The sequence below is a fragment of the Phyllostomus discolor genome, chromosome 12 (assembly GCF_004126475.2).
Source record: "Phyllostomus discolor isolate MPI-MPIP mPhyDis1 chromosome 12, mPhyDis1.pri.v3, whole genome shotgun sequence".
Lineage (NCBI taxonomy): Eukaryota > Metazoa > Chordata > Mammalia > Chiroptera > Phyllostomidae > Phyllostomus > Phyllostomus discolor.
In genome coordinates, this window is record NC_040914.2 from 73,740,152 (window position 1) to 73,767,113 (window position 26,962).

Consider the following 26,962-nt stretch of genomic DNA (forward strand, 5'->3'; position numbering starts at 1 on the left):
TTATTTCAAAGAGCACTAAAAAAATACAGGAACGTTTAGGATAAAGCTAAGTAAAATGACATGTGTTAATTTAAGAGGAAATATTAAATTTAGATGGGGCAGAGTCCGCATGAGCAGTGTCAGAATGCCTGTCACTTGCCACAGGCACCGGCTGTGGGCAGTCACACACCAGCGTGTGACAGTCACACGCGGCACTGGTGCCAGTGCACCACGGAGAGGCCAGCGGCTGAAACCCATGGACAACGCACCAAGAACTGAGAACCATCAATGGGTGACTTTATTTTATATAAAAGTTACATTGAAAGAGGAGGTTGAAAAGTCAAGTATACTTGATTTGCACATACTTGCCAAGTCTCACAGGATTCAACCACTTGGATAATTTTTCTAACTGATGAACAGGATATACCTATTAAGAGGCTCACACGGAAGCCCAGTCCACATGTCCGACCAGACAGCAGATGTGCAAATGAACACGCAGAACCACCTCCGCAGACCCGCCTCCTGCGTCACCATGGTGAGTGTCTGCGTCGCCCTCTGGCTGGGGCACGGCCCGCACGACAGCTCACACGTCTCTGCAGTGACTTGGTCCGTTTCTAAAGTGTCCTACAGCTTTGTTCACTTGGCTGTGAGTGTGTCTCGAGTAGGTCCCTTCGTGGCTTTGCATCAGCAGTGGTAGAAACCCTGATTAGGGGAGGGTACGGGCTAACTAAAACGGAAACAAAAATGGCTCACAGATGAACAGAGAGGTGTGGAGACTGGGAGGGAGACACCAGCTCTTCTCCGCGTGGGTGGGGGCAGGCGTAGAGGAGACCCTGGGGCCGTCACAGGTGGCTTCCTCGGGGGTCCCGCCAACACGTACCGACCAGGCGAGTTTAAGGCGAGTCCCCAAGGAGGGGAGCTATTTGCTTTCTGGCATAATTTTAAGCTCTGCACCAAGGGTCCGTCCTATTTGATCACTGGTGACATGGGTAGAAAAACTAAACAAAAATGATTTAAAAAAAAGAAAAGAAAAACAAGCCGTTGCCATCCTGAATATTCTTTGCAAGGGAGGTGGAGTCCAGGGCACGTAGCCTCGAGGTCCTCTCCCCTCCTCAGCAATGCCCAGAGACCGACACCGGCCTCTCCTGTGTCTCACTGGGCCGTGCCTGCCCCTCCTGTTGGCACCGCTGAGCGGCACCACGTGAAGGCCGCCAGGGACTTAGCTCTTGGGGCTGCTGACACACTGCTAATTTGGCTGGACGAAAAAAGTCAGTTCCAAGGCCCTCATGCACTCGAGATTTTTAAAGTAAAATGAAAACAGGAGGGCAACGAAGGACCACACAGGAATGATGGTTCTTTGGATCAAGATATTCTCCAGTTTGCAATACATTCAAAGCGAACCCCACGGGAGGAGGGTCCCGGGCAGCTCTCCCCGCTTCCCTGAAACGTCGGTTTCTAAAAAACAGCTCGTTCGCCGCACAGCCGTGACAGGTTACGTGGTCCGAACGACACTGTCAACTTCAAACACACGTGCATGCACGCACACACGCTCACACACAGACAAAGACACGCACGCAGCCTCGCTGCAGAGTCACAGAACGCCTCTTCCCAGGCAGTGCGGGTGGGTCCGGAGCCGCCCTCCTGCTCGGTGCACAGAGCTTTTGCAAATTCAGTGCAAAGTGTCGGAACTAATGGAGACCAAGACGTACTTCATGTAAACGCCCCTTCTCAGTCCAGGGAGCGCACTACTGATCACAGGGTCCACAGGGGCTCCCTGAAACCGCCCGTTGGGGGGTTCTTGTTCACTGGATTGACTTCTTCTCTTCATGATTGAAAAAAGCAGCTCAGTACACAGGATCTTATTAACCTATGTAACATCACAGAACTTCTTAGAAAACGCAAAGTTTGCTTAACAAAAACCCTACCTGTGCGGGCAGATAATGACATTTGGCTTCTTCATGTGGCCACATCCGTTTCGTTAGCTGTCCAGGTGAAAACTGACGAGAGCGTCACCCAGGTACCGGAGTGGGGAACCTGCCATCCGTGACTGTGAACACGGCACGTAAGACGCTGCTTGCTGCAAGCAGCTGGTCTGTGTGGGTTCCATCTGCCCTGCCGGTCATCGGTCACAGATGGGCTGTCGATTCCCTTTCAGACCCCGAATAAATAATTGCAAGTCCACTGACAAGTTCCAGCGCGCCGGGAGGGGCCTCAAACGGAGAACTCTGGGCCTCCTTTTCTGGGTCTCGTCTGTAGTCGCCTAAACCGGAAGCCAACGAAGGGATTCATCCAGAGGAGGGAGGGGGGCCCCCCAAAGACCGACTTCATCCCTTCCCACCGTAGCCTCCGCTCCCAGGTCGGCTTCTCACTCTTCAGTCTCTCGATCTCCTGGAAGCAGAAGGAAGAGTGAGTGGGCGGCAGCGCCAGGAAACCCCGACAAGGCCACGTGAGGCTGAATGGTGAACACGGGGGAAGGGCCACCCAACCCCACTGTCCCGCTGTGTTTGAGGACGGGGCGTTCAGGCACAGCATGGGCTCTCCTTCCGGGCACCAGCCCCCACGGCCGCCCTGAGCACAGCCAGGCGGCAGCCACCTGGCCAGACTGACATCAGATGGCTGGGCCCTGGCCATCAGCTGGGAGAGCCCAGGCGGCCACAGATATGCAGAGAGAGCCGGTGCTCCGGGCCAGGGGTGGCCTTTAATTCATTTACCACAAATATTTATCAAGTGTCTGCGCTAGGCCTACAGTTCAAAGGCGTGAAGGCAATCAATTCCTGGAACTTGCTCTGCTGCTCTAGGGTCTGGGTCTCCTAGAAACTAGAAATCTGCCTGGCTCTGCTGACTCTCGAACCACACTGACCCTGAAACACGCACTGCTCGCACTGACAGGAAGAGCAAATACAGCGAGCCTGTTGGAGCTTATCACGCCGCCCAGCTAATTTCCCGAATTAATACGCACGCACCTGCTGTTGACACTAGGCTTTCCCACTTACTCAAGCTTCCACCAAACACAAGGCAAACACAGCCGAGAACGAAGCATACCGTTTCATCATTGCATATTGAGTGGATCTGGGTGCCAAACATAACTGCAGTGAAAGTGAAAAACAGGAGACCCTCAAGGCACAGGAAGATCAACAGGATTACAGTGATTGGAGGCGAAAAATCGCTGCACTCTGCAAACAAGGAAGAGAAAGTGGGTTGTGACTGGGCGTCACAGCGCAACCACCACCCGCACCGCGGGTGCCGCGCTCGGCTCACAGGCCCTCACAGTGGCTGCCCCAGGCGGGCCTCCAGGGAGAATGTGCTCGTTTTGTAAAGAGGCATATTCACCAGGGGTGGGCGGAGGAGGTCGGCCCTTCCGAGCACAAATTCACACCACCATTTCCCAGCCAGCAGTTTCCAAGGATTCCACGTTACCCGAGCTTTCTGTTTAGACTGTCTCTGTGTATTAAAGCGCTTATTAAAATGCCACCGAAGCTGGAGAGGAGGGGCACGTGTAGCCACACACGGGGGAACACAGGGCCGTTCCTCACCCACCCCGGGGCAGGACGATGCTGGCCTGCCTGAGCATCCGGGCTGGACCCCTGACGCCCACCTTTACTACACTCACACTGAGGCATGTGCAGAGTGCTCTGAACAATGCCTAGCCAGCTAACCAGAAAAAAACACCAGGGACAATACTGACCTCCTTCTAAGTCTCAGATCTGCAAAATACAAACGAGACTATCTAGTGGAAATTATTATTATTCACTGACTACGGAAGAACAGTATATATACACACACATATGTATATATAGAGCTTCACTATACTAGGAAAAAAAGCAGTGTTAAACTTACCCATATTCTTGCCCACTGTACCATGCTTATGCTGCCTGTTCTTTAAAACTTACCCATGTTCTTAGAAAAAAATCAACTCCTAAAATAACTGCAAGGATTTCTTTCAAAACTGGGAAATCAACTTTCCTTGAAAGCTTTCCCCTCCTCACCCAGCTGCTCGGCTTCCAGGAACGGCACCCCCGAGCTTACCTGTCCACTGCCCTCGGACGCAGGAGACGAACTGCAGTCCGCAGAGAATCAGAGCGTGGACTGAAGACAGAGCTATGTACATCTGCAAAGGGGAGAAACTAGTTACTGCTGGGGAGCGATCATGTATTTCTAGGAGCGAAGGGCGCCTCATCACATGGTGACCCCTCCATTTCTTTCGTCGGTAAGATTAACGAGGGAGGGAATCAACCGCAGTGGTTCACTGCGCATGTGCCTGCCCGAGATCACGTTGGACCAAGGAAAATGAGTTTATAGAAAAACACACAGTTGGGAGTTCCATTTTAACTTCAGCAAGACTCTATTCAGAACTGTCTGAGAGAATGCACAACAGCAAAACATGACAACAACGCAGGCAGCAAACATTAACCTTTTGGCCTACTCCCTACCAATCGCAGCGCAGTATTACAACTGGAATCCAGAGCAAAGGTTGGAGAGAAACTGGTCTGATGTTAGAATAAATTTACCATCTCCAGGCAAGACTCTCGTTAAAGAATTTAAAACTCAATATAAGTATTTCTACATAAATATTTCTACTCACAGTGAAAAGCACAAAGAATCTCTGGTTCTTTTCTCCCACACAATTGTTCACCCACGGGCAGTGGTGATCCATTTTCCGAATACATCGTTTGCAAATACTATAAAGGAGACGTTTGACTGTTAGTAGTCCCTGCTCAGAGGGAACGCAACCCCAGGCCGTGTGTCCAATACGCAAAGTTGTAAAGCGCGCTGGTCAGAAGCCACTGAGGGGGACCTCGTGCTCCGAGGTGTCCACAGCGGTGGGCGCCCGGGCCGCCCTGGGGAAGGGGCTGCGGTACCTGCAGTGGTGGGCACGCTCAGGCTTGATACAGCAGCACTTGGGGCACTTGTAGATCACTTCTCCTGGCTTCAGCTGCAAACTCTCCATGTATTCTTTAGTGGCATTTCCTTTCGGTACTGCTCCCTACAGTTTAATAACAATGTTTAGTTAGGGAGAAGGAAAGGTTAAAAACAATAAATGTAGGAATTAGTCTTAGATTTTATATATCATAACATAATCAGTAATGCCGTAGTTGCCACTGGAAGCATATTATGAAAAATAACTATTACTCAGGCAGGGCTAGAAGTTCTATTCTGCATGAAAAATAACATGCATTAAAATGAACTCAGAATAAAGGCCTAATTGTCCTTCACAAAGTGGTAAGTCATGTGAGTTTTCCTAGCTAGTATAAGTCGCGCCAGCGGCAAGGTTTGTTTGTGCAGCCACCCCGACTCTAGGGCAGCTTACTGCCACCACTTCCCTATCCACCCCCCGTTCCAGTGGGCAGGGTCGGCCCGACAGCGCTGCCCACACAGTTCCCTACCAGCGGCCACGGGGAGCCCTGAACAAAACAGCCTCACGGAGGACTCCATCTCGTGCTTCTCTGTGTCACACACCTGTGTCTGCCAGCCTGACTAAGAGCACTCACACTCAAACCTGGGAAGTGTGGCCGAGTGACCGACCCAACTCAGCCTCTGGCTCTGGGGTTGGGGTGGTAACGGCACGCTGCTGCTGCCCCAAGTGCCAGGGGCTGGAGAAAGAGGAGCCACGGGGGAGCAAAGGGAAGAGCGTCAGGGAAGCAGGAACTGATGGCAAGAGGCCGTCTGGCACAAGGGCCAGGAGCCGTTGTCACAGGACCTTGCAGGCGGGAGGCCGGACAGGGGCAGCGAGGCCTGAGTAGGCCGCAGGGCGGAGGGCCTTATGTTTGGGTGGTAGAGAGACGCCCTGAAAATGCACTGGAAGATGATTCTGGGCACCGTGGCAGGCTGGACTAAGACAAGTGACCCAACTAGAGTGGATGCAGGGTGGGGAGGGCGTTCTAAATGTCTCAAGCTAGGGAACAAGGTCTGTATCCCCTTTGTTCGCCCTGGGAGCCTGTGCTTCCTGCAGAAATGCACACTCTGGAGAATGAGCCCACTGAGCCCGGGACCAGCAGGCAGCGGAGTGGTGACACAGAAGCCCGAGGAGATGGAAGGGCAGGAGCTGATGGGCGGTGCCTGTGCTGTGGCGAGGAGGGGAGGGGGTGCACGGGTCACGAGTGGGTCTGGTTCCCAGGGGGGGCTCTGCTATCTACAGGAAAGGAGAAGAGGGTCCTTGAAAAGCCTCTGAAGGACATCCGATTTGGTTATGGTCAAAACTCCCACTATGCAGTGAGGCTACAAAACACGGGCAGACTTGGCCTCCCAGCTGTCCCCTAAGTGCTGCTCCCAGCTGCCACTGGCAGGGTCTGTAGTACTGTCCTGGGCCTAAGGCCTCCACCAGGCAAACAGGCAACAGGGCAAGTAATGCGGGGTAACACCCAGTGACATGAACTTAGATATAGTGAGAGTCACATAAGTCAACACGTCAATCACATTCTGTGGACTGATCAGTATCAGTTTATTCTCAAAGGCCTAATCTTATTTATAAAAAAAGTTTTATAACAAAACATTAATGTCTTGGTACCTTTTTAGAAAAAGCTAACCAACAGACATGAGCCCGGACTTTGATGTACAAATCGGCAATCCCTGTACCAGGGGTTTAAAACCACTCTCAGTGCTGGCGAAGAGCCTGTTTCAAAGTAAACCCCCCACTGGCTGCTAGCACCTAGCCGCGCACACCTGCAGGTGAGCTCCGCTGAGGGGAACCTCTCCCACTGGGCCTGTGGGCTGCCCTCCCACGAAGCACCTCCTCAGGGCTCAGGGGTGAGCCTGGAATCCACTATCTGGAGGTGACTTCTGGCCGAGCTGCAAGGATCTGTCCCGCTTTGCCTGAACAGAGGACGTCTCAAAATCTCAGAGAAGCAGCCTTACACCCAACACGGAGATCTGATGCCAGGGCCCTCCAAGGCCCCCAGAGGGGCCGGCCACCGGGTGAGAGCTGGCCCACCTTTATTCTCAGGGCCACTGCTCTAAAGACAAGGCCAACCCACCACCCTGGCTCTCACACCCCTGCGCCAGCTCTCTCCCTGTGTGTTGCACTTGATCTCTATTTAGCAATCCCTTCCTCACAACCCACCCCTGACGGCATCAGTAACTAGTGAGTTCCTCCTCTCTGCTTCACACACGGGCCGAACCTTGACCTTTTTCTGACCAGGCAGAACAAGACGTTTGCTTCAGATGTTAACTGAGACTTAAAAACAAGGGAATTACAAAGCTAGAAAGAACTTGGAGATAATAACTGACCTTTAGCCCTAAGAAGTTACATGAGCTGCCTATGGGCAAGAAGCTATTGTAAAGGTCAGGCCTGCTGGGTGGCCCACGTGGTTGGAGCATCATCCCATACAGCAAAAAAGTTGCAGGTTTGATGCCCAGTCGGGGCGCATACGAGAGGCCACAGATCGGTGTCTCTCTCTCTCGTTCTCCTTCTAAAACCAATAAACACAGCCTCTGGTGAGGACTGGAAAAAAAATTAGTACGGTGGTAAAATCCAGATCTCCGATCTCCCAGCTTCCAGTCCATTCCTCAGAGAAAGAAAATATTTAAACTAGGAGGGATTTCAGAAATCATTCAGTACAATCTCTTCATTTGAATGAACAGCCCAATGGGACTCCGTTCATTAACATACGGTGATATCACTTCTACTTAAGTGATGCCTATTCTCCAGTGAGAAAGGCTACAAGCCTGTATCCAAGAACCGTAACCACCTGAGGGTTACGTAACCACCTGAGGGTTTCGTAACCGTAACCTCCTGACAGGAGCAAGAGGCCCTGTGCCACGTGGGCGGTGGTGTCACACGAGACCAAAGGAAAATCCCGCTCAACAGGGAGGACTCACAGGGTCGGTGAGCATGGTCCGCAGGTGTGATGACAGGGCCAGCACTGCCAGGCAGTTAAAGATGACCCCGTTGACCACGGAGTACCAGAAGTCTTTGGAAGGCAGCAGCATGACAAACGTCACCACGAAGTCTGCGTAGACGACCAGGAGCCACGTCAGGACTGCGCAGATCATGCCGCAGCCATCGTGGATGAACCAGACCCTGTCTGCCACGTCAGCCTCGGAGGAAGAGGAGGACGAGGAGTCGTAACTGTCGTTCTCAGTCAGGAGAGGATGGTGCTCGACATCACGGAGACGGTGTCCTGATGACGGCATGGTTTCCCGATGCACCCTAAAGGGGGTTGGGCACGGCTGGTGAGGCTCCGGGAAATCCACGCAGGGCCAGCCGCAGCCACAGTGACAGAGACAGGGAAAGAACAAGCCAGGTGCACAACGACAGCGCCCAAGTTCCCAAGCTGGGGCTGCCACCCACCGCCCACGCCCACAGCCCTGCGCAGCCTGACCTGTGTGTGCTGCGGCACACAGCCAGCCTTATGCTCCCGCAGACAGGGCTGTCCTCGGGACGAGAGGGTGACGAATAAAGGACGCAGTCTCCGCTGGCCCACTCAGCGCTGAGCTTGCAGGGCCTGCCTGGGCTTCCTCCGTGTGATTCTGTTTACTTTCATCTCTCCCACGTTTTAACTCTAACAGCACTCAATCATGTTTTGGAGGTAGGCTCCCGTTTTTATCTCCGTCTCCTTCAACTGTATACTGTTTCTAGAGTGCCCTTACTCTCTATTTTAATCTTTTAAAGTTTCCTTCACTTAACCCATCCTTTGACACCCTTCCTGTACTTCCTACAGTCCCTGATACCTGACACCTGAGAACACACAGGGTCCAACGAAACAGAAGAGGAATGTGCACATTTCCTAAAAACTTGCTTTGCTGCTGCTTTAAACGTGTGACCTTCTCTTATCAGCACTAGATAGAAGTGATACTTGGATAAGTCAAGACAAAGGAAATAGAGAGGCAGACTTCAGCTGGCCTCAGTGTTCACACCAGGGACAGAAAAAAAAAACACCGGCACCCTTTTATCAAATGCCCCAAGTGCTTCCTCGGCGCGGGCCACTCGGCCCTGCCCAGCGGAAGGCGCAGGAGCGACGGGAATGAGTGCTCGCGGGGTCAGGTCTGCTACAAGTGATAACTAGCAGCCTGTCCAACATGGGCGTTCTGGTTGCTTTGTTTGATTTCTACCTTAACTGCGACTGGGGCACAGTAACTATGAAAACATTTAGTGAATGAATAAACTTGCAGATGAGAATCATTCTGCAAATATTTTTCAAAATTCCCACTCAATATAAAAATATTGAGAGGTACAAGAGAAAGATAAAATTGTTCCCAGGGTTAGCAAAATAACCCTGCTCTTAGATCAGACAAAAACAGCTCAAAAGGTTTTAAGTGAAAGAGCAAAAACTAAAGATATGAGTTGGGCAGACCTCAGCCAGCCACTCTCTCAGCTGGCGCTTCCCAAACCCTGCGTCACCCTGACCCGCCCACCCGCCTTCCCCTGCAGGCGCCTCTGCTGAGTCCATCCCCTCCCCTAGGAGGGCCCAGCGTTTCTCTCTTCCAAGCACCTGATCCCAGAGGTGGTTCTACTTCCTCTGAGGAGCACTCTGGAAAGGGTCCCTGAATATCGGACACACTCATACCACTGTAAGGCCTGATTTTGTCAGAGGGCCAACACAGCATCCAGAAGCTTCTCTACCTCCCTTGAACTCTCAGGGCCGGCTCGTCAGTTCCACCTGCAGCGTATTCACCACTTTCTACCTCGGGGGCCTCCGTGTCTCCCCCTGACTGCCAGCCCCCACACGGAGGGCCCTGGCCCCTCACCCTGCGCTGCCTTTCGGAGCCTGCGGGCTGTCAGCACGTGCGTGTCCGCTTACGGGCAGATGCAACAACTGGGAGGTGGGGCCTCTCTCAGACGAATCATCTCCTAGTGATTTCCATAAAAGTTTCTCAGTGAATCATAGCTGTACCTCAAGACTTTAAGCTGAAAAATTCCCCCGACCAGAATCCCTTTGATTTTTGGTGACGCCTCAACTAGAAGGCTTTCCATGAGAAAGGCAGCTGGCTTGCCACGCAGTAAGACAATTCGCTGCGTGGCCACACGCCCAAAGGCTGGCTGACGGGCCTTTTGTCAGAGCACACAACGCCCGTGCAGCCTGAGTGGCTTCTAATGGCACACATGCTGAACAGCTGCGCCAGCTCAGCCCCGCCTTCTGGTTGAGGCACTGGGGAGAAGTGCCAGACGCACAGGGCGTAGGCCTGTGGCGGTCCGCCTGGCTGGGGGTGCAGGCGGCAGGAAGGGTGCCTCGAAGTCACCGAACGCTGGCACGGTAGGGCATTCCTAGAAGTGTGCACTAGGGAGCTGCTGCGTAACGCTTATGTGCTTCAGAGCCAGGTTCGTGAAGCCGACTAGAAGGCAAAGGGGAAAATAATCTGACACCCAGAAGTGACTTTATTTTCAAGAAAGTCATCGATGGACTCGGCGGGGAGAGGCTGGATGCACTCAGTTGTCTGTCATAAACAGCACCAGCACTCCGCTGAGTCACTGTATTTACACTTCACGAGTGCAACCGGAAGGGAGGGGAGGAAATGAAGAAATAATTCCTTAACACTGAACTAATCTAAAGTACTGGGATCATGAGAGCAGTGGTACAGCGATTTGAGATGCAGAACAAAAATGTACGCTCGTTGCACAAGGCTGCACTCTTATGCTACACTAAATGCCAGATCGCTACTGATTTAACACTCTCGAAGATCGTTCTGGGGAGAAGCCTGAAAGCACTAGGCATTGGCCGAGGGTCAAGCAGATGTGCAGATGTTGCATCATCGCTTTCCTCCTTTTATGGCCGGCTTAACCGGGTTTTGTCCACTCCTGAACCTGAGCAGCTTGTCCTGGGCTAAACAAAGCCCACTTTCCCAGACTGCAGATCTCCACCCTTTAAAGGGACAACCACACAAGCAAAAGCTTTCCGTACATTTACGTTCACCTCATCTTGTAATAATTGCTACTAACTTACCAGTTCACTTCCTGGACGCCCCCCACCCCCACGATACAGTCTCCTTCTGGGACACGTGGTAATAAGCGAACCATGGCAACAGGCGGAGGGAAGTATTTCCTTATTGCCATTCACCTTTGCACGACCCACACTGCCTCTCAGTAGTGTGCCACCAGTGCCAGCTATCGGCAAGGAAATGGTGATTATACGCCTAAATAAAGAACCACATTCTTACCTCACAAATTACTTTGAAACATTACTTGAACATTTTGCGCCTTTTCTTCAGGATCTGAAGGTACATACTGTCCTATGTGATAGGATCTGGAAGATAATAACATTTGATTAGAAAAGTTACTTATTTTATGACAGAAGAGTGTATACTACTTCTTAGGGTATGATTAATTCTTGGAGCGTATATAACCAATGTAACATTTTACACATAAAGTCCTGTTACTGAGATACTGAGAACTATCCCTGACTATGAATCATGACTCCCCTAAGTCTTCGTTACCGAGAAAACGGACTGACAGCCTTGAAGATTAAGTACTGCAAGTCTGTCCCTTCTACCCTCCTGCTATTGTGCCGCAGTGCTGGGCACAAAGCCTGAAGCTGAGAAAGACTCTAAGGATAACCCACACCAAATCTGATTAACCTGCCTCTCAACAGTCAGCATTCGTTTTACTAGCCACAGCAAAGGGGTTCCAGAAAAGGGGGGCAGAGCGAGACCAAGAGGTAAGAAGTGCTGGAGGGAAGGAGCACGCCACCTGAAGGGACATGGTGCACGGGAGGGAGGGCCACCTGCTGAATAGAGAGACTCCCGGTCCCCACCTCCCACATGGCTCACTGGCAGTGGGCGGTAGACACGGTCTCCCTGAAGCACTCATCCAGCCTGAGAGAAAAGGCCTAAGGATATCAGGATGGGAGCGGGCGCACCCCAACAAGGAAGTCAGACTCACTGCCACATTCCCCCGAGACGAGGACCATCAGAGGGCATCCTACCATGGCTCCAAGTGCCTGGCCCACTTCTTTCTTAATATAAACAAACAGCCAACAGTCGGGTGTTGTGAAGAAATCCCAAAACAGTTCTCATGAAGGAGTGAGCCCCAAAAAGAAATGGGGGAGGAGGAAAAATTCAGAGCAGGCGTGATGCACAGAGAAAAAAACTTAATAAGAAATTGTATCTTTAAAACAAAAAGAGGAACATTGTAAGGACTTCCTAGTTATTGAACGATAAAAATATGATGGCAGAATTTTGAAATCTTATAAACAGGATTGGTTGAGAGAAAGGGGAAATCTCCCAGAAAGGAGAACTAAAGGACAAAGAGAAAGACCTTGGGGAAAAAAGTCAGAGCAGAGGACCAGCCCAAGGGCCGGCAGAGGCGGCCGCCGAACACGCGGCTCTCTGCAGCACAGCTGGCTCCCACCTGCTGCCTGGCCCGCGCGCCGCAGCCTGTCCACTCTGTGTTATCCAGTACCCTTCCAACATACTATTTTTCTGCTCAAGCAAACGTCAGTTGGTATCCGTTTTCTTTTCTTTACCTTTTTTTGATGTTTTCTTTTTAAAATTAAATTTATTGGGGTACCACTGGTTAATAATTATTTAAGTTTCAGGTGTGCAGTTCTACAGTGCGTCACCCGCATGCGTACTGCATCGTGTGCCCACCGCCCTGAGTCTCGTCTCTTTCTGTCGCCACATGCGTGACCCCTTCACCCTCTTCAGTCTCCCCTTGCCACTCCCCCTCTGGGAACCACCACACTGCTGTCTGTGTCTAGGTTGGTTGGGTTGTTCGTTTGTTGCTTTCTATTTTATATCCCACATGAGTGACATCATACGGTTCTTGTCCTTTTCTGACTTATTTCACTTAGAGTGATATTTTCACAGTCCATCCATGCTGCCACAAATGGCAGTGTTTCTTGTTTTTACGGCTGAGGAGTATTCCTTTATGTACATGGACTACATCTTCTTTATCCAATCATCTCCCAAAGGGCACCTGGCTTGTTTCTATGCCTCGGCTACTGTGAATAATGACAGGAGTATGTGTATCTTTACAAGTCAGTGTTTTCAAACTGTCTGGCTAGATACATAGAAAGACTGCTGGGTCATCTGGTAGTCCTACTCAATTTCTTGAGAACCCTTCACACAGTTTCCCACAACGGCTGTGCTCCCACCAGCAGTGTGCAAGGGCTCCCCTTTCTCCACATCCTCTCCGACACTTGTGATGACTTGTCTTACTGACAACAGCTGTTCTAATAGGTGTGAGGTGGCATCTCACAGTGGTTTTGATTTGCATTTCCCTTAGAGCTGGTGAAGATGAGCATCTTTTCATGTTGGCCATCTCTACGTCTTCTTAGGAAAAGTGTCTGTTCCGGTCCTCTGTCCATTTTCTAACTGGAAATAATCCAATTAAAATACGGCATCTGTTTCTGAAACCACGATGTCAGACTTGGACACAAGGAGGCTGATATGGAAGAAGGTGCAAAGACAGGAGTCAGGAGAGATTAAGAGGCGTGGAGGGTGTGTTTCCCCAGTCTCTGCTACCAGATGGATTCCAGGGATCCTCCTGGTAACCCAGGGGCCGCCCAGCGCTTCCTGTCTCAGGTCTGCTGCACCTCCTCGTGGGCCAGGCTCCGCTGTCAGCTGCCCCTGCCCTCCCCACCCACCGCAAGTCTCCTCCGGACTCAGGTCACCCCCCACCCGTCCCCCCACCCCTGAACCTACCACCTACCTGGACAACCTCCTTCCCCGTCCTCGACACACCCTACCACAGTTCCGACTCTGAGCCCTTCTGAACTTGTCAATAACAAATGTGGCCATAACTTCCAGCCAAGATAGAGGCGTAGGTAGACACACTGTGCCTCCTTGAACAACCAAAAGATGGACAACAATTTGAAAACAAAAAACAACCAGAACTGACAGAAAATTGAACTGTGTGGAAGTCCGACAACCAAGGAGTTAAAGAAGACATGTTCATCCAGACCGGTGGGAGGGGTGGAATCGGGCGGCCAGGAGGAGAAGCCTGGCGGCAAAGTGGCGGTGGAGGGCCGGGGCAGGCAAGGCTGCAGGTGGCCATCAAGGCAGCAGCGGGCGGACCTGGCAAGGTAGCAGCTGGTGGAGCCTGCAGTCCCACATTCACATTCGGATAAACCCGGAGAAACAACTGGGGAGCGAGACAGACCTCGAAATCTGGGGTTCCAGCTTGGGGAAACAAAGCCTGAAACCACTGATTGAAAACACCAGTGGTGGTTGAGGCAGCAGCGGGAAAAACTCCCAGCCTCACAGGAGAGTTCGTTGGAGAGACCCACAGGGTCCTAGAATGTACACAAGCCCACCCACCCAGGAATCAGCACCAGAAGGTCCCAATTTGCTTGTGCGTAGTGGGGGAGTGACTGAAATCCAGCAGAGAGCGGAGAAAGTGCCATTGTTCCCTCTCAGACCCCTTCTCCACATACAGCGTCACAACGCAGTAACCTGGGTTGTCCCACTCTGGTGAACACCTAAGGCTCCGCCCCTCACTACATAGCAGGCACGCTAACACCAAAAAAAACTGGCCCAAATGAAAGAACAGATCAAAGCTCTAGAAAAAATACAACTAAGCAACGAAGACATAGCCAACATAGCTATCAGATGCACAGTTCAAAACACTGGTAACCAGGATGCTCACAGAATTGGTTGAATTTGGTCACAAATTAGATGAAAAAATGAAGGCTATGCTAACTGAAATAAAGGAAAATGCACAGGGAACCAATAGTGATGGGATGGAAACTGGGATAGGAAGGAAACTGGGACTCAAATCAACAGTGTGGACCAGAAGGAAGAAAAAACATTCAACCAGAAAAGAATGAAGAAACAAGAATTCAAAAAAGTGAGGAGAGGCTTAGGAACCTCCAGGACATCTTTAAACATTCCAACATCCGAATTATAGGAGTACCAGAAGGAGAACAGGAAGAACAAGAAATTGAAAACTTATTTGAACAAATAATAAAGGAGAACTTCCCCAATCAGGCAAAGGAAATAGACTTCCAGGAAGTCCAGGAAGCTCAGAGAGTCCCAGAGAAGTTGGACCCAAGGAGGAATACACAAAGGCACATCATAATTACACTACCCAAGATTTAAGATAAAGAGAGAGTCTTAAAAGCAGCAAGAGAAAAGGAGACAGTTACCTACAAAGGAGGTCCTATCAGACTGTCAGCTGATTTCGCAAAAGAAACCTTGCAGGCAAGAAGGGGCTGGAAGGAAGCATTCCAAGTCATGAAAGGCAAGGACCTACATCCAAGATCGCTCTATCCAGCAAAGCTTTCATTCAGAATGGAAGGGCAGATAAAGTGCTTCTCAGATAAGGTCAAGCTGAAGGAGTTCATCATCACTAAGCCCTTATTACATGAAATGTTAAAGAGATTTACCTAAGAAAAAGAAGGTAAAAAATATGAACAGTAAAATGATAGCAAACTCACAGATATTAACAACCACACCTAAAACAAAAACAAAAAGCAAACTAAGCAAACAGCTAGAACAGGAATAGAACCACAGAAATGGAGATCACATGGAGGGTTATCAACAGGGGAGTGGGAGGAGCAGAGAGGGGGAAAAGGTACAGAGAATAAGTAACATAGATGGTAGGTAGAAAATAGACAGGGGGAGGGTAAGAATAGTATGGGAAATGTAGAAGCCAAAGAACTTATATGTTTGACCCATGGACATGAACTAAAGGGCAGGGGGAGAATGTGGGTGGGAGGGGGTGTATAGGGTAGAGTCGAATAAAGGAGGAAAAATGGGACAACTGTAATAGCATAATCAATAAAATATAATTTTAAAATGTGGCCATAAATGCCAAGCTACTTAAATTTATGGCAGTGACTTTTAAAATATGGTATTTATATATAGTAAATGTATTAAAATATCGAGGCAATAGCCAACGACCTTAAATATATTCAGGAGTCAAGATCTGTCTTAGATTTACTTTTAACTGTATCTTCGGTTAAGTTTCTTAATCTCTTCCCCTCACCTTTTTCCTTGGCTATAAACAAAATGTATATTTCTCATAAACAAGATGAAAATAAGTAAAAAAAAGACATTAGTATGCGTTGGCGATCAGTTATTACAAAAGAATTAAGTTACAAATACTTCACTAAGGCAATGAAAAGAAAGTCTACCCATGAATCTGGTATTCATGTTTCTTTAAAATGCCGTTTAACTTCACCATTGTTTTACTATTCATACACCCACTGATGACCTATATAAAACACAGAAATAAGCAAATCTCTGCTTCAGACACAGAAGCAGCATGAGAAGCAAAGCCAGCTGTGAGAGATCCATTTAATTTGGGCATGGGGGGCAGGGGCCCTCCAAGCACACACTCTATGCAAGCCCAGCCCCTGCGCATCCACAGGCGGCAGAGGTGGGAGTCAGCCGCGTAAATAATGTGCTAAGTGTCATCCCCAAATTGGGAGCAAAGTGTGATGAGGGAGAGAGAGGACGAAGGCTAATTCTGTCTGGAGGGACTGGAGAAAGTGTCAGCAAAGACAGCATGGTGGGCACTGATGGACAAGCAAGATCCACGCAGGAGGAGAGAAGAGTGCGCAGAGGGGAAAGGACCTCGGGGGAGAGGGGAGGGAAGTGTGACCCAAGGGCAGACTGAGGTCCAACACAAAGCACTCTAAACGCCAAGCTAAAGAGTCTGGCTGTGCACTTCATTCCGCTGGAATAGGAGGCATGCCAATTTAGGTAAACAGACAGAAGCTTTAAAAAGATACCTGGCAACAAAAGTGGGACGAGGGTGGAAGGGGAAAGACCAGGCGCCCAGAGGCTGCTGCTGTGACCCAGCGCAGAGATGGGCCGGGGCCAAGAGGGGAGCAGGGAGGGCCTGAACAGAGCTGTCTGAGAGGCAGTCGCAACAAGAAAAAGCCTGGCGACCCACAGGGGATGGGAGGGACTCAGAGGCATTACTGCCCTGGCTGAGATTCTCGTGGGAATGGGAGCTGCAGACTCAGGGACCGAGTGCCGAGATTGGGGCTCAATGGATTTGAGGTGTCTGCAGCATAACTAGCAGAGCTGACCAGAAATCAATTAAGATCTGATCTCCTCCAGCCCCAAACTAGAGACAGGTAAGGACAGACGCCAGCACAGAGGAACCGGTGAGGTGGGAACAGGTGCACTCACCCAAGAGGCCCCAGAAGTGTGAGGCTGGAACCCTGGGGAACACAGGCCTGAAAGGGGAGGAAGAGGTAGGAAGGGCCAGGAATGGATGCCAGGGAGGAAGGGGGGAGCAGTCCACACACCAAAGGAGGCTCCGAGGCCTTGGAGACGGGGTGGTGAGGTAAGGAAAAAATTTTTTACAAATGTGGTTAAATGAAGGACATCGATAGCTAGAAGGAAAAGTGGAGGAAAAAAAATTATTTCTTCTCTTGTGTATAATCTCACTTAAAGCTACAACAAACTTAAAGAAATACCTGGCCTCTCCATTTTACAGAGGAGCCACCGTGGACCCACCGGATGTAAGTACCCACCCAAAGTCACCGTTAGTTCCTGAGACTCCACGGGAGGCCCACCATGCTGCATCTTGGTCTGACCGCATCGCACTTGTAAAAAGCCTAGGACAGTCCCAGAAGCTACGGACTATAAAGAAAATGAAGGGTATATATGCCCAGGTAAGCCATTAGACTGTTAGACTAAGAGAATATAAGCTAAGAGGTGAAGCCACTCTTGTTCCCGTTTCTTTTTTATTTCTCACTTTGTTATTTGAACTTTTCCTGCAACTACAAAAGCAAGATAGGCTCACTTTTTTGTCTTTAAAGAACGAGGGTCCAGGTGTGCAGGCTCAGGGCGGTGACAGCTGACAGAACAGAATGGCCTTTCTTCCCTAGACTGGAGGGGGGAGGGGCCTGCGGGCAGGAGGGACTGAACCTGAGGAGGGTCACACCCCGTAACACTCCTTCTGAGCCAGGAGTAAGGGGGTGGGCTGTGAGCATCCAAAGTACGGGAAAGCTTAGGAAGAGGGACTGAGACTGAGAAGTGGGGCGGGGGGGAACCAGAAAAGGCTGAACCACAGCACTGGGTGCAGACAGCGCCGACACCGGCCAGGTATCACACAGTGATGGGAATGGCCAGCTCTTTTACCTAAAGGCCTGGGCCAGCGCTACAAAGGCTCACGTGAGGTTGGAGATTAACAAAGATGGTGACAGAAAACCAGGGTATCGAAGACAAGGCTTGGGCCGGAACGATTAACCAGAGTGCAGGGTGGAGGGTAACGCCTGATAAACCAGGTTGACAGAAAACCTCAAGGGGCTGCAAGTCTTCGTGAGACTGGGGACCGGGTCTGGAGAAAGTGACAGGGAAGCCAGGAGAACTGAGCTGGGTCAGCAGGGGGACATAAAAGAGTTCCCAGGAGACACTGTTCAGGATGATGGCAGTGTCTCAACTGTGGCCGTGCAAATGGGTGGGCGCAGAGATGGGGAGTGAGAGGAGAGTGTCAGACGCTGTCCCAGGCAGGCCGCCCGCCCGAGTGACTGGGAAGCAGGAGGGGCCTGAGTTAAGTGGGTCACACCAAACAGACAGCTAGAGTCCGCAGCGAATTTGGAACAAGAATGGAGCACTCAGATACTCACCCAGTGTATTTACTGCGTTTACATTCCTCTATGTTCTTTCCACCAATTTACAATCATGAAAGATTTAGTCTGTCCTTTCAAACCCTACCAGTCAGTAATGTGTGCCATATGAAACCACTGTTTTCCCCCCTCAAATTACTGAATCTAAAGAACCAAATACTAACCTTTGAAGAAAAAAACCAACAGAATAGTAAGCTCACTAAAGCCGAGTCTCATTATCTCACTGTGAACAGTAAATGTGTTTAACCTTTCCAGAAAGGTCTTTTACACTAAAGTACTTAATCACACCAAAATAGCTCACGGATACTGCAGATCAAAAGAATGGCAAACTGGGAAACACTCCAACCGAAAGCCAGGGGACTAGGAGAGGAGAGTCAGTCTCGAGAATGGAGGGGGGGGGTGGGGACAGGGGTGGAGACAACACCGAGTTGTTCTCCTTTCTCTCGGGCCACACCTCAAGCTCTTACCGGGTCCCTCTCCTGCACAGACACCCCAGTGTGGGGAGTGCTCACGCTCAGTCCTGAGTTTTCCCCTGTACATGCTCTCTGAGTGAACGGTCTCACTGGCTCTCAGCCCCGTGCACTTACAGATACGTATCTGGGAAACCCCCCAACTAATACCGCATCGCCGAGCGTACCCACTGGCTCCTCAACAACTCCACTGCAGGAAGGTCACAGCAGAAACACGTCCCCCCAAACCAAACTGGCATGGCCCACTCTTCCCATCTTTTTAAAATTTTTACTTATTGATTTGATAGAGAGACAGGTCTGTTGCTCCACCCACTCATGCATTCATGGGTCGATTCCTGCATGCATTCTGACCAGGGATGAAACCCGAAACCATGGCACATCAGGACACTCCAACCAACTGAGCTGCACGTTTAGGGCTCTTCCATCTTAATAAAGGGCACCACCATCTAGTTGCCAAGGTCAAAACACAGGACTCACCTTTCATGTAACACTTTCCCCGACCTCCACATCTAACCCATCTGCAAGTCCTGTGGGCTCTCCCTCCAAAACCCACCCAAATCTGACCCTCTCTCCCACCTCCCCGCCCAGCCAGATCAAGGCACATGAGCCCTCACCTGGGCTCCTAATCATTACTGTTTCTACAGTCACTGCCTCTACTCAGCCAACCACTGTTTCCCATTCAGCACCCAGAGGACCTTTTTACAGACAGAAATCAGATGGAGGTGGTCCCTCACTTAAAACCATCCTGTGACTGCCTCTGCGGTTAGAATACGAGCCAGAGGCCTCCCTGTGGCCTATCAAATCCTGCCCATTCAGCGGCCTGCTGACCTCGCCTCTCACCCACCCACCTTGTTGGCTACCTCTTCCTTTGCCAGACCCCTCAGCAGAACATTCCTCCTAATACCCCAGCACGGCCCTGGCACACTGCACGTCCTGCAAATACCTGTTGAGTGAATGAGCGGGGGCATCAGGGCGCATGCTTGAGAAGACACGAAAAGCCGAAGTGAAGCCATGGGAACCTGACAGGAATGTCAGTGGAAGAGGATCCAAGAGGGAGATCTGGCGGGGCGGGGGCGAGGGGCCGGAAGGTCAGGAGCCTTGGAGAGAAGGAGTAGGAGAGAAATGTGGAAGGGTTAAGGGGACAGCGCGAGAAGGGTAGGAGAGAAAAACCCAGAAGGGGGTTTTCTGGGGAAGTGTCAATCGGAGGCGTGTTGTTTGGAGCACGCAGGCTGGACGAGGCAGTGTCAAAAGCATGTTCACATGCATACACCAAAGGTTTCACTTTTGTCCCTGCACCAGAGCCACAGCCTGACGACTCTGAATGTCAGATGGAGCAGTGGTTTAAAAAACCCCAACACAGTAAGTAAACCTTGGAGAATCCTAAAGCCAGAAGTAAAAAGAGCCCCAGAATTCCAAACCTCTTTAAATGTCCTGCCCCAGGGAATACCTGAACCCGACTGATGCTGCTGAACCCCGCCTCTTTCCGCATTTTCCTAAAGAGGGCTTCCTTGTTTAATACGAAGTGAACTTTTATAACATCAGACTCACCCAAATCCAAAACGCTATGAACATCTGACACACTAGCAGTAGATTTGGCTCTCAGTTGCAAGTTCATGACAATGTAAAATATTAGAAGGCGAATGGAGAGGCCAGTTACTGAGCACCTACCTGTGTGTCAGCTTCATATACACGATTGCATTTCCTCCTCCCACTACCCTAAACGCTGGGTGCTATTATTAGCATTTTAGGAACGATGCAATTGAGCTTAGAGCTGAAGTAACTTAGCTAAGTTCACAGCCAGTGTATGAAGGGCGAAGTCAGGGCTGTTTTGACTCCAAAGCCCATGTCCTTCCATTAAAATACAATGCCCCCATCTCAAGCACTTGGTTTTAGAAAATGCATTCTATAATGAACAAATTGAATTTGGGAAATATGGAACTCTAAGAATTCAAAACATTTCAACAAAGAAATGATGCTATAAAAGCCTGTCTCAAAAGACACTGGAAGCCTCTCTATTCTGAGTGCCCCCCTACTTACCGGGTGTTGCAAATGGCTGCACCCTTTCCCGCAGAGAACCGAACCACTAGCTTAACCCACAGGGGGCTCCTCCTTCCATTCTAGGGCAACACTCCTCACAAGACCAGTGTTTATCAGGCCCTTTAACCTCCGGGCACACCTTATCCTCCCCCCGCCACCACTCATTCCTACATGTGGCTGACGCTTCCCACTAACAGCTCTAGTCCTTCCCCGCCTACCTTTTCCACACCCCAAGTTCAGGCACCCTCCCCTCTGGCCTGTACATCTGCAGAATCCTAACCTCGGAGGGTTTCCAGGTTCCAACCACCCTCTCTGTGGCTGCAGGAGTTACCATCAAAATCGCAGAGCAGGTTACAAAACCCATCTGGTCCCAAACCTTGGGACCACGACATTCAGGGCTCCACTGAACCTGTTCCCCCTACCTTTCCAGGCTCAGTCCCCACCACTGTCTTCCACACAGGGCTCAGGCTGGCTGCCCGAGCCGCGTGCCCTTTCACTGCTCGGCTGCTGCTCCTGCTGTTTCCTCCTACTAGAAGACTCTCACTCGCTACCGGGCCAGATTAGTCATTAATCTAACATTTACCAAGCACCCCACCACACTGCAAGGCACTGAAAGATAACACAAGTGTTTTCAAAACTATAAGGTGCTGTACTAATATAAGGAATTATCTTGGCCCTATAAGGAGTCTGGATTTTACAAGACAATTAACAGGATTCTACTGAAGGTTTTTCAAGAATGGAATGAAGTATAAGCAAGGCTATGATTAGCGAGACAAGAACATGTTTGTGGAAAGAGACAAAGAAGCCAGTGAAAAAGGGAAAGCAACGAGGCAAGTGAGAGTAAATGACTAAACGCTTGCTCCGTAACAGGCAGACGACAGGACAGACACAGGGTGACTGTGGAAAAGCGGGATTGGCTCTTCCTCAGAGGCAAGGGGACGACAAAGAGTGATGGCTATTCAGAGATACTTTACCTAGAAAGGAATCAAGGTTGAGAGAACTCCCCCAGAGGCCTTCGTCTTCTCCATGATCTAGAAGGGAGAGTCACTTGTGCAGTAAAAAATTTAAACTTGCCCAAAAGGAGGTCTGTCCCTTGTCCTCAGCTGACAATGAGATTTTCAGTGGGTGGCTGGCCACGCAAGAAAGACTAACAATTCAACGTGGGGTGGGGCCTGGGGTCCTACAGTATCAGCTGACCTGGAAACTGAGATCAACCATGTCAGCAATCAATCAATAAATCACAGATGAAACCCCAATTAAGACTCTGAATACCAAGGTCCACGGGGACTTCCCTGGTTTACGATACCCTCTGCAAACTGCCTCATATCAATGCCAGGAAAGTAACGTATTCTGACCCCATGGGGAAAGGACAACAGAAGTCCCACCTCTGAAACTTTCCTGGACTCTGCCCTATAAGCCTTACCTTGGCTGATTTTAGTCTGTATTCTTTCCCTGTGATGACAGCTTTCAGTGAATTCTGTGAGTCCTTCCAGCTAATAGTCACATAAACCCAAAACGATGCTTCAAGAAAATTACCCTGTAGAGCTGTTCAGCATGGATCAGAGCAGGGAAGTTCTGGAATCATTAGGAAAACTACTTCTCAACTTATCCCAAACATTACTTTTGTATGTGAACTTCCTCCTAGTCCCATTTCCTCAAATTAACAAAGATTATATTATTTATATCACCAAAGAGTCCAAACCTGCAGTTAACAGTTTAGTAAGAATATAAAAGTATGTCCATACTTTTGACTAAGTCAAGGCTGTTTTTATATAAAGCTCCAGCCATTCTATTCACGCTGATACCATCGCACGCCACAGAACAACATTTTGGTTAACAACAAGCTGCAGGCAGGACCGTCGTCTCAGAAGATCACAGTTGAGCTGCAGAAGTCCAACTGCTGCCTAGTCACGTCATAGCGCAACGTTTGTCACGTTTGTGGCGATGCCGGTCATATCAAAGTACTGTGCATACAAACATGCACAGTACATAATACTTGATATTTGACAATAAATAAATTTACTATATATACTTTTAATCATTACAGTACAGCTTCCACTTATAAAATATGCCACGTTACAGTGGCGGCAGCCTCACACATCTTGTTTGCCGTCTCTCGGCTGCCTCGTCTTCTCTCGGCTGCCTCGTCTTCTCTTGGCTGCCTCGTCTTCTCTTGTGCTTGCTCCTGTCAGGTCTGCAGCCCAGGAGCACCGTCTCTGCCATGTGGTCTGGGTGTGCAGTACAACATACTGTCTAGGTCTGTGTAAGTGCACTCTACGGTGTTCACACCCAGCGTAATCGCCTAATGCTGCCTAGCGCAGAGTATATCCCTGTTATTTAGTGGTACCTATCTGTACCACGAGAAGAGGATTGCTAGACGGGGATTTCTGCTTTTATAGTGCACGGATGAGCATGGCTGCGGCTGCCAAGTTCCAGGCCCTGAGTCTTTGGTAACAGAATACTTCTGTATACATTTTACCCACTTCACCTTCATGGGAGGCATCTGCATTGAGTTCCAATTGTTGTTTTATGAATTCTTTAGGAAATTACCTTTTCAGATGGTCTTATTCTCCTCCATCTCTCAACTCAAAAGTCAATGTGAACCCTAGCCAGTGTGCCTCAGTTGCTCAGAGCATCGTCCCATAGACCAAAAGTTTAAGGGTTCAATTCCTGGTCAGGGCACATGCCCAGGTTGTGGGTTAGATCCCAGGTTGGAGCCACGGTGTGTATGAGAAGGCAACCAATCAATGTTTCTTTCTTCCCTTCTCTCTCTCTATCTTCCCCCTTCCTCCATCTCTAAAAGTAATGAAAAAAAATGTCCTTGGATGAGGATTTTTTTAAAAAGTCTATGTGAACCTACTAGCCTACCTCCAAAAAGTATGCAATCCAAATAACTTCAATAAATCTAACCCTTCTATTTTCCATAACATTCAAGAAATGCAATTTATCATTTGTATTCCATTCCCTTTTTCAAACATCCCAACAGCTGGTCACTTTGACCAAACTGTAACTTCCTAATAAACAAACTTAACAAGGTACTTTTTAAAAGATGACTTTAGCCCTGACCAATAGGGCTCAGTTGGTTGGGTGTTGTCCCACAAAATGAAAGGTCGCTAGTTCAATTTCCAGTTAGGGCACATGCCTGGGTTGCTGGTTCAGTCCCTGGTTGGGGCATGTACAAGAGAAAACCAACTGATGTCTCTCTCCCACTTCGATGTTTCTCTCCCTTTCTCCCTCCCTTCCCCTTCTCTCTAAAACACAATAAATAAATAAGTAAATAAATATTTAAAAGATGACTTTAGAAAAGTTGTAAGACAATATAAAAAAATTAAATTCCTCATCTGTGAGGCAAAGAGTTTAGGAAGAAAAGTATGTTGAACTAGATTTCTAGACCACCTGAGACAGTGAGAGTGAAACCGACAAATACATGTGCATGAAGCACAAGCACTAAGCAGAATGCAAATATAACAGTGTAGCATTGGTTTGGAAAGCAACCTAGACAGCAAAAGAAGCTGCAAGGCAGCTGTATCAGCAGTTCTTCTCACACTCCAATTTAACTACCATAATAAACTGGTTGCCCTTAAACAAGTAAGTGTGTCCAGCCAAGAGCAAAAAGAGACTTAGTTCCAGCAGTAATAATTCCTCAAGAGAGATGAGTCTTGGCCACACTAAGAAAAGATGCAGGCATTGCCCTAAGGCTGACCTGATTGTCCCCGATCCCCTGTCAGGAACCAACCCCCTTCTCCCAAAGATCAATGACAGTGGAAGAAAAGATAATAAGAAAGATGTGCAAAGAATGAAAGAGAGAAGTTACAAACTGAAAAGGGAGGGAAGAACAAGGGCATTCAAGAAGTCAAGCACGATGTGGGAGAAAGCCCATTGTAATATACGCCTATAAACAACTCTTTAAAGCTTACAGAAGGGTTTACAGCCATTCTCACCTCTAGCCCTAACAACAACCGGTTATTAGAGGAGAAAACTGTGGCTCGAGAGCTGTCTGTCACGCCCAAGGTCAGGCAAAAAGCTGGGGCTGCATTTAGGGCCCCATCCCCAAAGATCAACTCAGGAGTGACACGGAGACGCCTGGAGAAGCCAAGTGCAAGCACAGAAGTGCCCTGAGGAATTCAGGAATGCTGCAGATCACAGCGGGGTGGAGGACAGGGAGCAGGGGGTAGAGAGTGGCCGGGAGACCTGGACGGGAATAACCGGCCCGGCCCGGCCCGGCCTAGCCCGCTGCACTCACCCGAGGCCCGGGCGGGGTCGCCCAGCGCTGCGGCTCCTCCTGGCCTGCGGCGACGGCGGCGGCGGCGACTGCAGGGGCCGAAGCAGGGACGCATCATGCGGCCGCACTCATGGCCGGGCCGGAGCAGGCCGCCGTGCCTCGGCTCGGGTAGCTCCCACCGGGCTAATCGGAGGGAGGTGGCCGCCGAGCACACACCGGAGCTCAGAACCCTTCCCGGAGAGCCGGGCTGTGCGACCCCCGGAAGTGAACCCCGAGCGCGGGGGGGGGGGGGGGGGGGTCAGCGGTGTCGCGCTTGCGCAGTTCCGGCTGTCCCCGCTCCTGATCGCAGAGAGGGGTGCGTGAGGCACTCTCCGGGACTTGGTGGCCAGGGTCCTTCTGGAACAGAGGCTTTTAAGGATAGTCAGTTCCTAGAGGAAGGTAGCTTCTAGTCACAAGCTCCCCTCTCTAAAGTCAAAGGATCCCTTCAAAATGAGATCCGGAAGGGAAAGGATTGGGTTTACGGGCTGGCGCAAGGTCCAATCCACGTGTGAGGCTGTCACACTAGGTCCAGAATTCTTGCTGAGGTGATTCGAGCCCGCGGCGACCTCTCAAAGAATGGTCAGCTTTAGGTGTGGCCTGTGTGGCATGCGAGAATGAGAACTCAGAAACGGGGAAATGGAAACGAGAGTGAAAAAACGGAGGCAGAAGCACGTGGGGAAAAGGGGAAGCGCACTGGACTGGGGGTCGGTGGCCTGATTCCTGGGGTCTGCTGAGGCTCCCGTCTCCCTCTGCGAGGGACCTGGACACCAGAGCATCCCAACGATTCCTTCCAGACGATGAGTCCTAAATTTTTTGAAGGTAGACACGTTTCTTATTTATTTGGGTTTCCTATAATATTTGGGACAATTGCCGCAGGGCTGGGAAGTAGTGCTCAGTGTTTGTTGCAAACTGGTGAGTCCTCACTAAATTGTAAGGTTGAGAAAAGCAGCGATTACAGCTGAGGAATCAGAATCCAACTGTCTGCAAGCCTCTTTCTCACTCCTTACCGATCTTGCCCCCAGAAACTCTTATTCCAGACAAACTTTCGGAAGTAAGGGGTGCATTAAATCAATCACCAAAATTCCAGCTTTAAAAGTTTACAACTGTGTTCCTAGGTCTTGCACCTCTGTATTCAGAGTGGCGCTAGGTATCCAGCCATGGCTCACTGAGCCTCCTGTTGCCTGGCACATTTGTTTCCACCAGGGGGGGAAGTGATGTTGGCCTCCCTCAGCGGTCAATTGTTTTCACACAGGCTGAAAGGGAGGTTATCCTTGGTAACACCCAGACCTTACTGGAGATATACCTGCCGCAAGCAATGTTAAAAGGATACATTTTTTTTAAAGTTTAAATCATGACTTTCATACAAGTATAAACACATGTAAAAGGTTTAATTTAACTCACTAACTACTGAAGAAGTAGGCAAGATGATACAAATGGTTGAGAGATGAATCCAAAAGGCAGACACATTCGTGGGCCGTTGGGAACGCTGAGATGAATTTGCTTACTGGGTGCAAAACTGGCTCCTTCTACAGTGGGGGCGGGAGGTCAGTTGAACGTCTGCCCTTGTATGTCTGTTATCTGTGGGCGAGAATCACTTGCATTGCTGTCGGTTCTCGACACCCTATACAGTTTTATAGATAGAAAGGAAAAACCTCATGGAGACAGATACCCCAGAAGGCTGTTCCAGATAATACCTGAAGACACCCAATAATCTTTTTGACTCATTTCAAAGTCTTTCAGAAGTCCCCCAAAAATAA

The 26,962-nt window shown here is 49.8% G+C and overlaps 1 protein-coding gene and 1 pseudogene across 1 annotated transcript; one reads left to right on the forward strand and one right to left on the reverse strand.

Annotated features, from left to right (window-relative positions):
- ZDHHC7 (zinc finger DHHC-type palmitoyltransferase 7) lies at window positions 1–26,024 on the reverse strand. The gene is made up of 8 exons (XM_028502052.2): window positions 25,188–26,024; window positions 11,071–11,156; window positions 7,795–8,125; window positions 4,839–4,963; window positions 4,562–4,658; window positions 4,006–4,087; window positions 3,022–3,152; window positions 1–2,367 (listed from the first exon to the last, which is right to left on the reverse strand). The coding sequence occupies exons 3-8, from the start codon at window positions 8,107–8,109 to the stop codon at window positions 2,191–2,193; spliced, it is 927 nt and encodes a 308-aa protein (XP_028357853.1). The 5' UTR covers window positions 8,110–8,125; window positions 11,071–11,156; window positions 25,188–26,024; the 3' UTR covers window positions 1–2,190.
- The window catches only part of LOC114488401, a 7,345-nt pseudogene continuing 3,739 nt past the window's right edge, over window positions 23,357–26,962 (forward strand).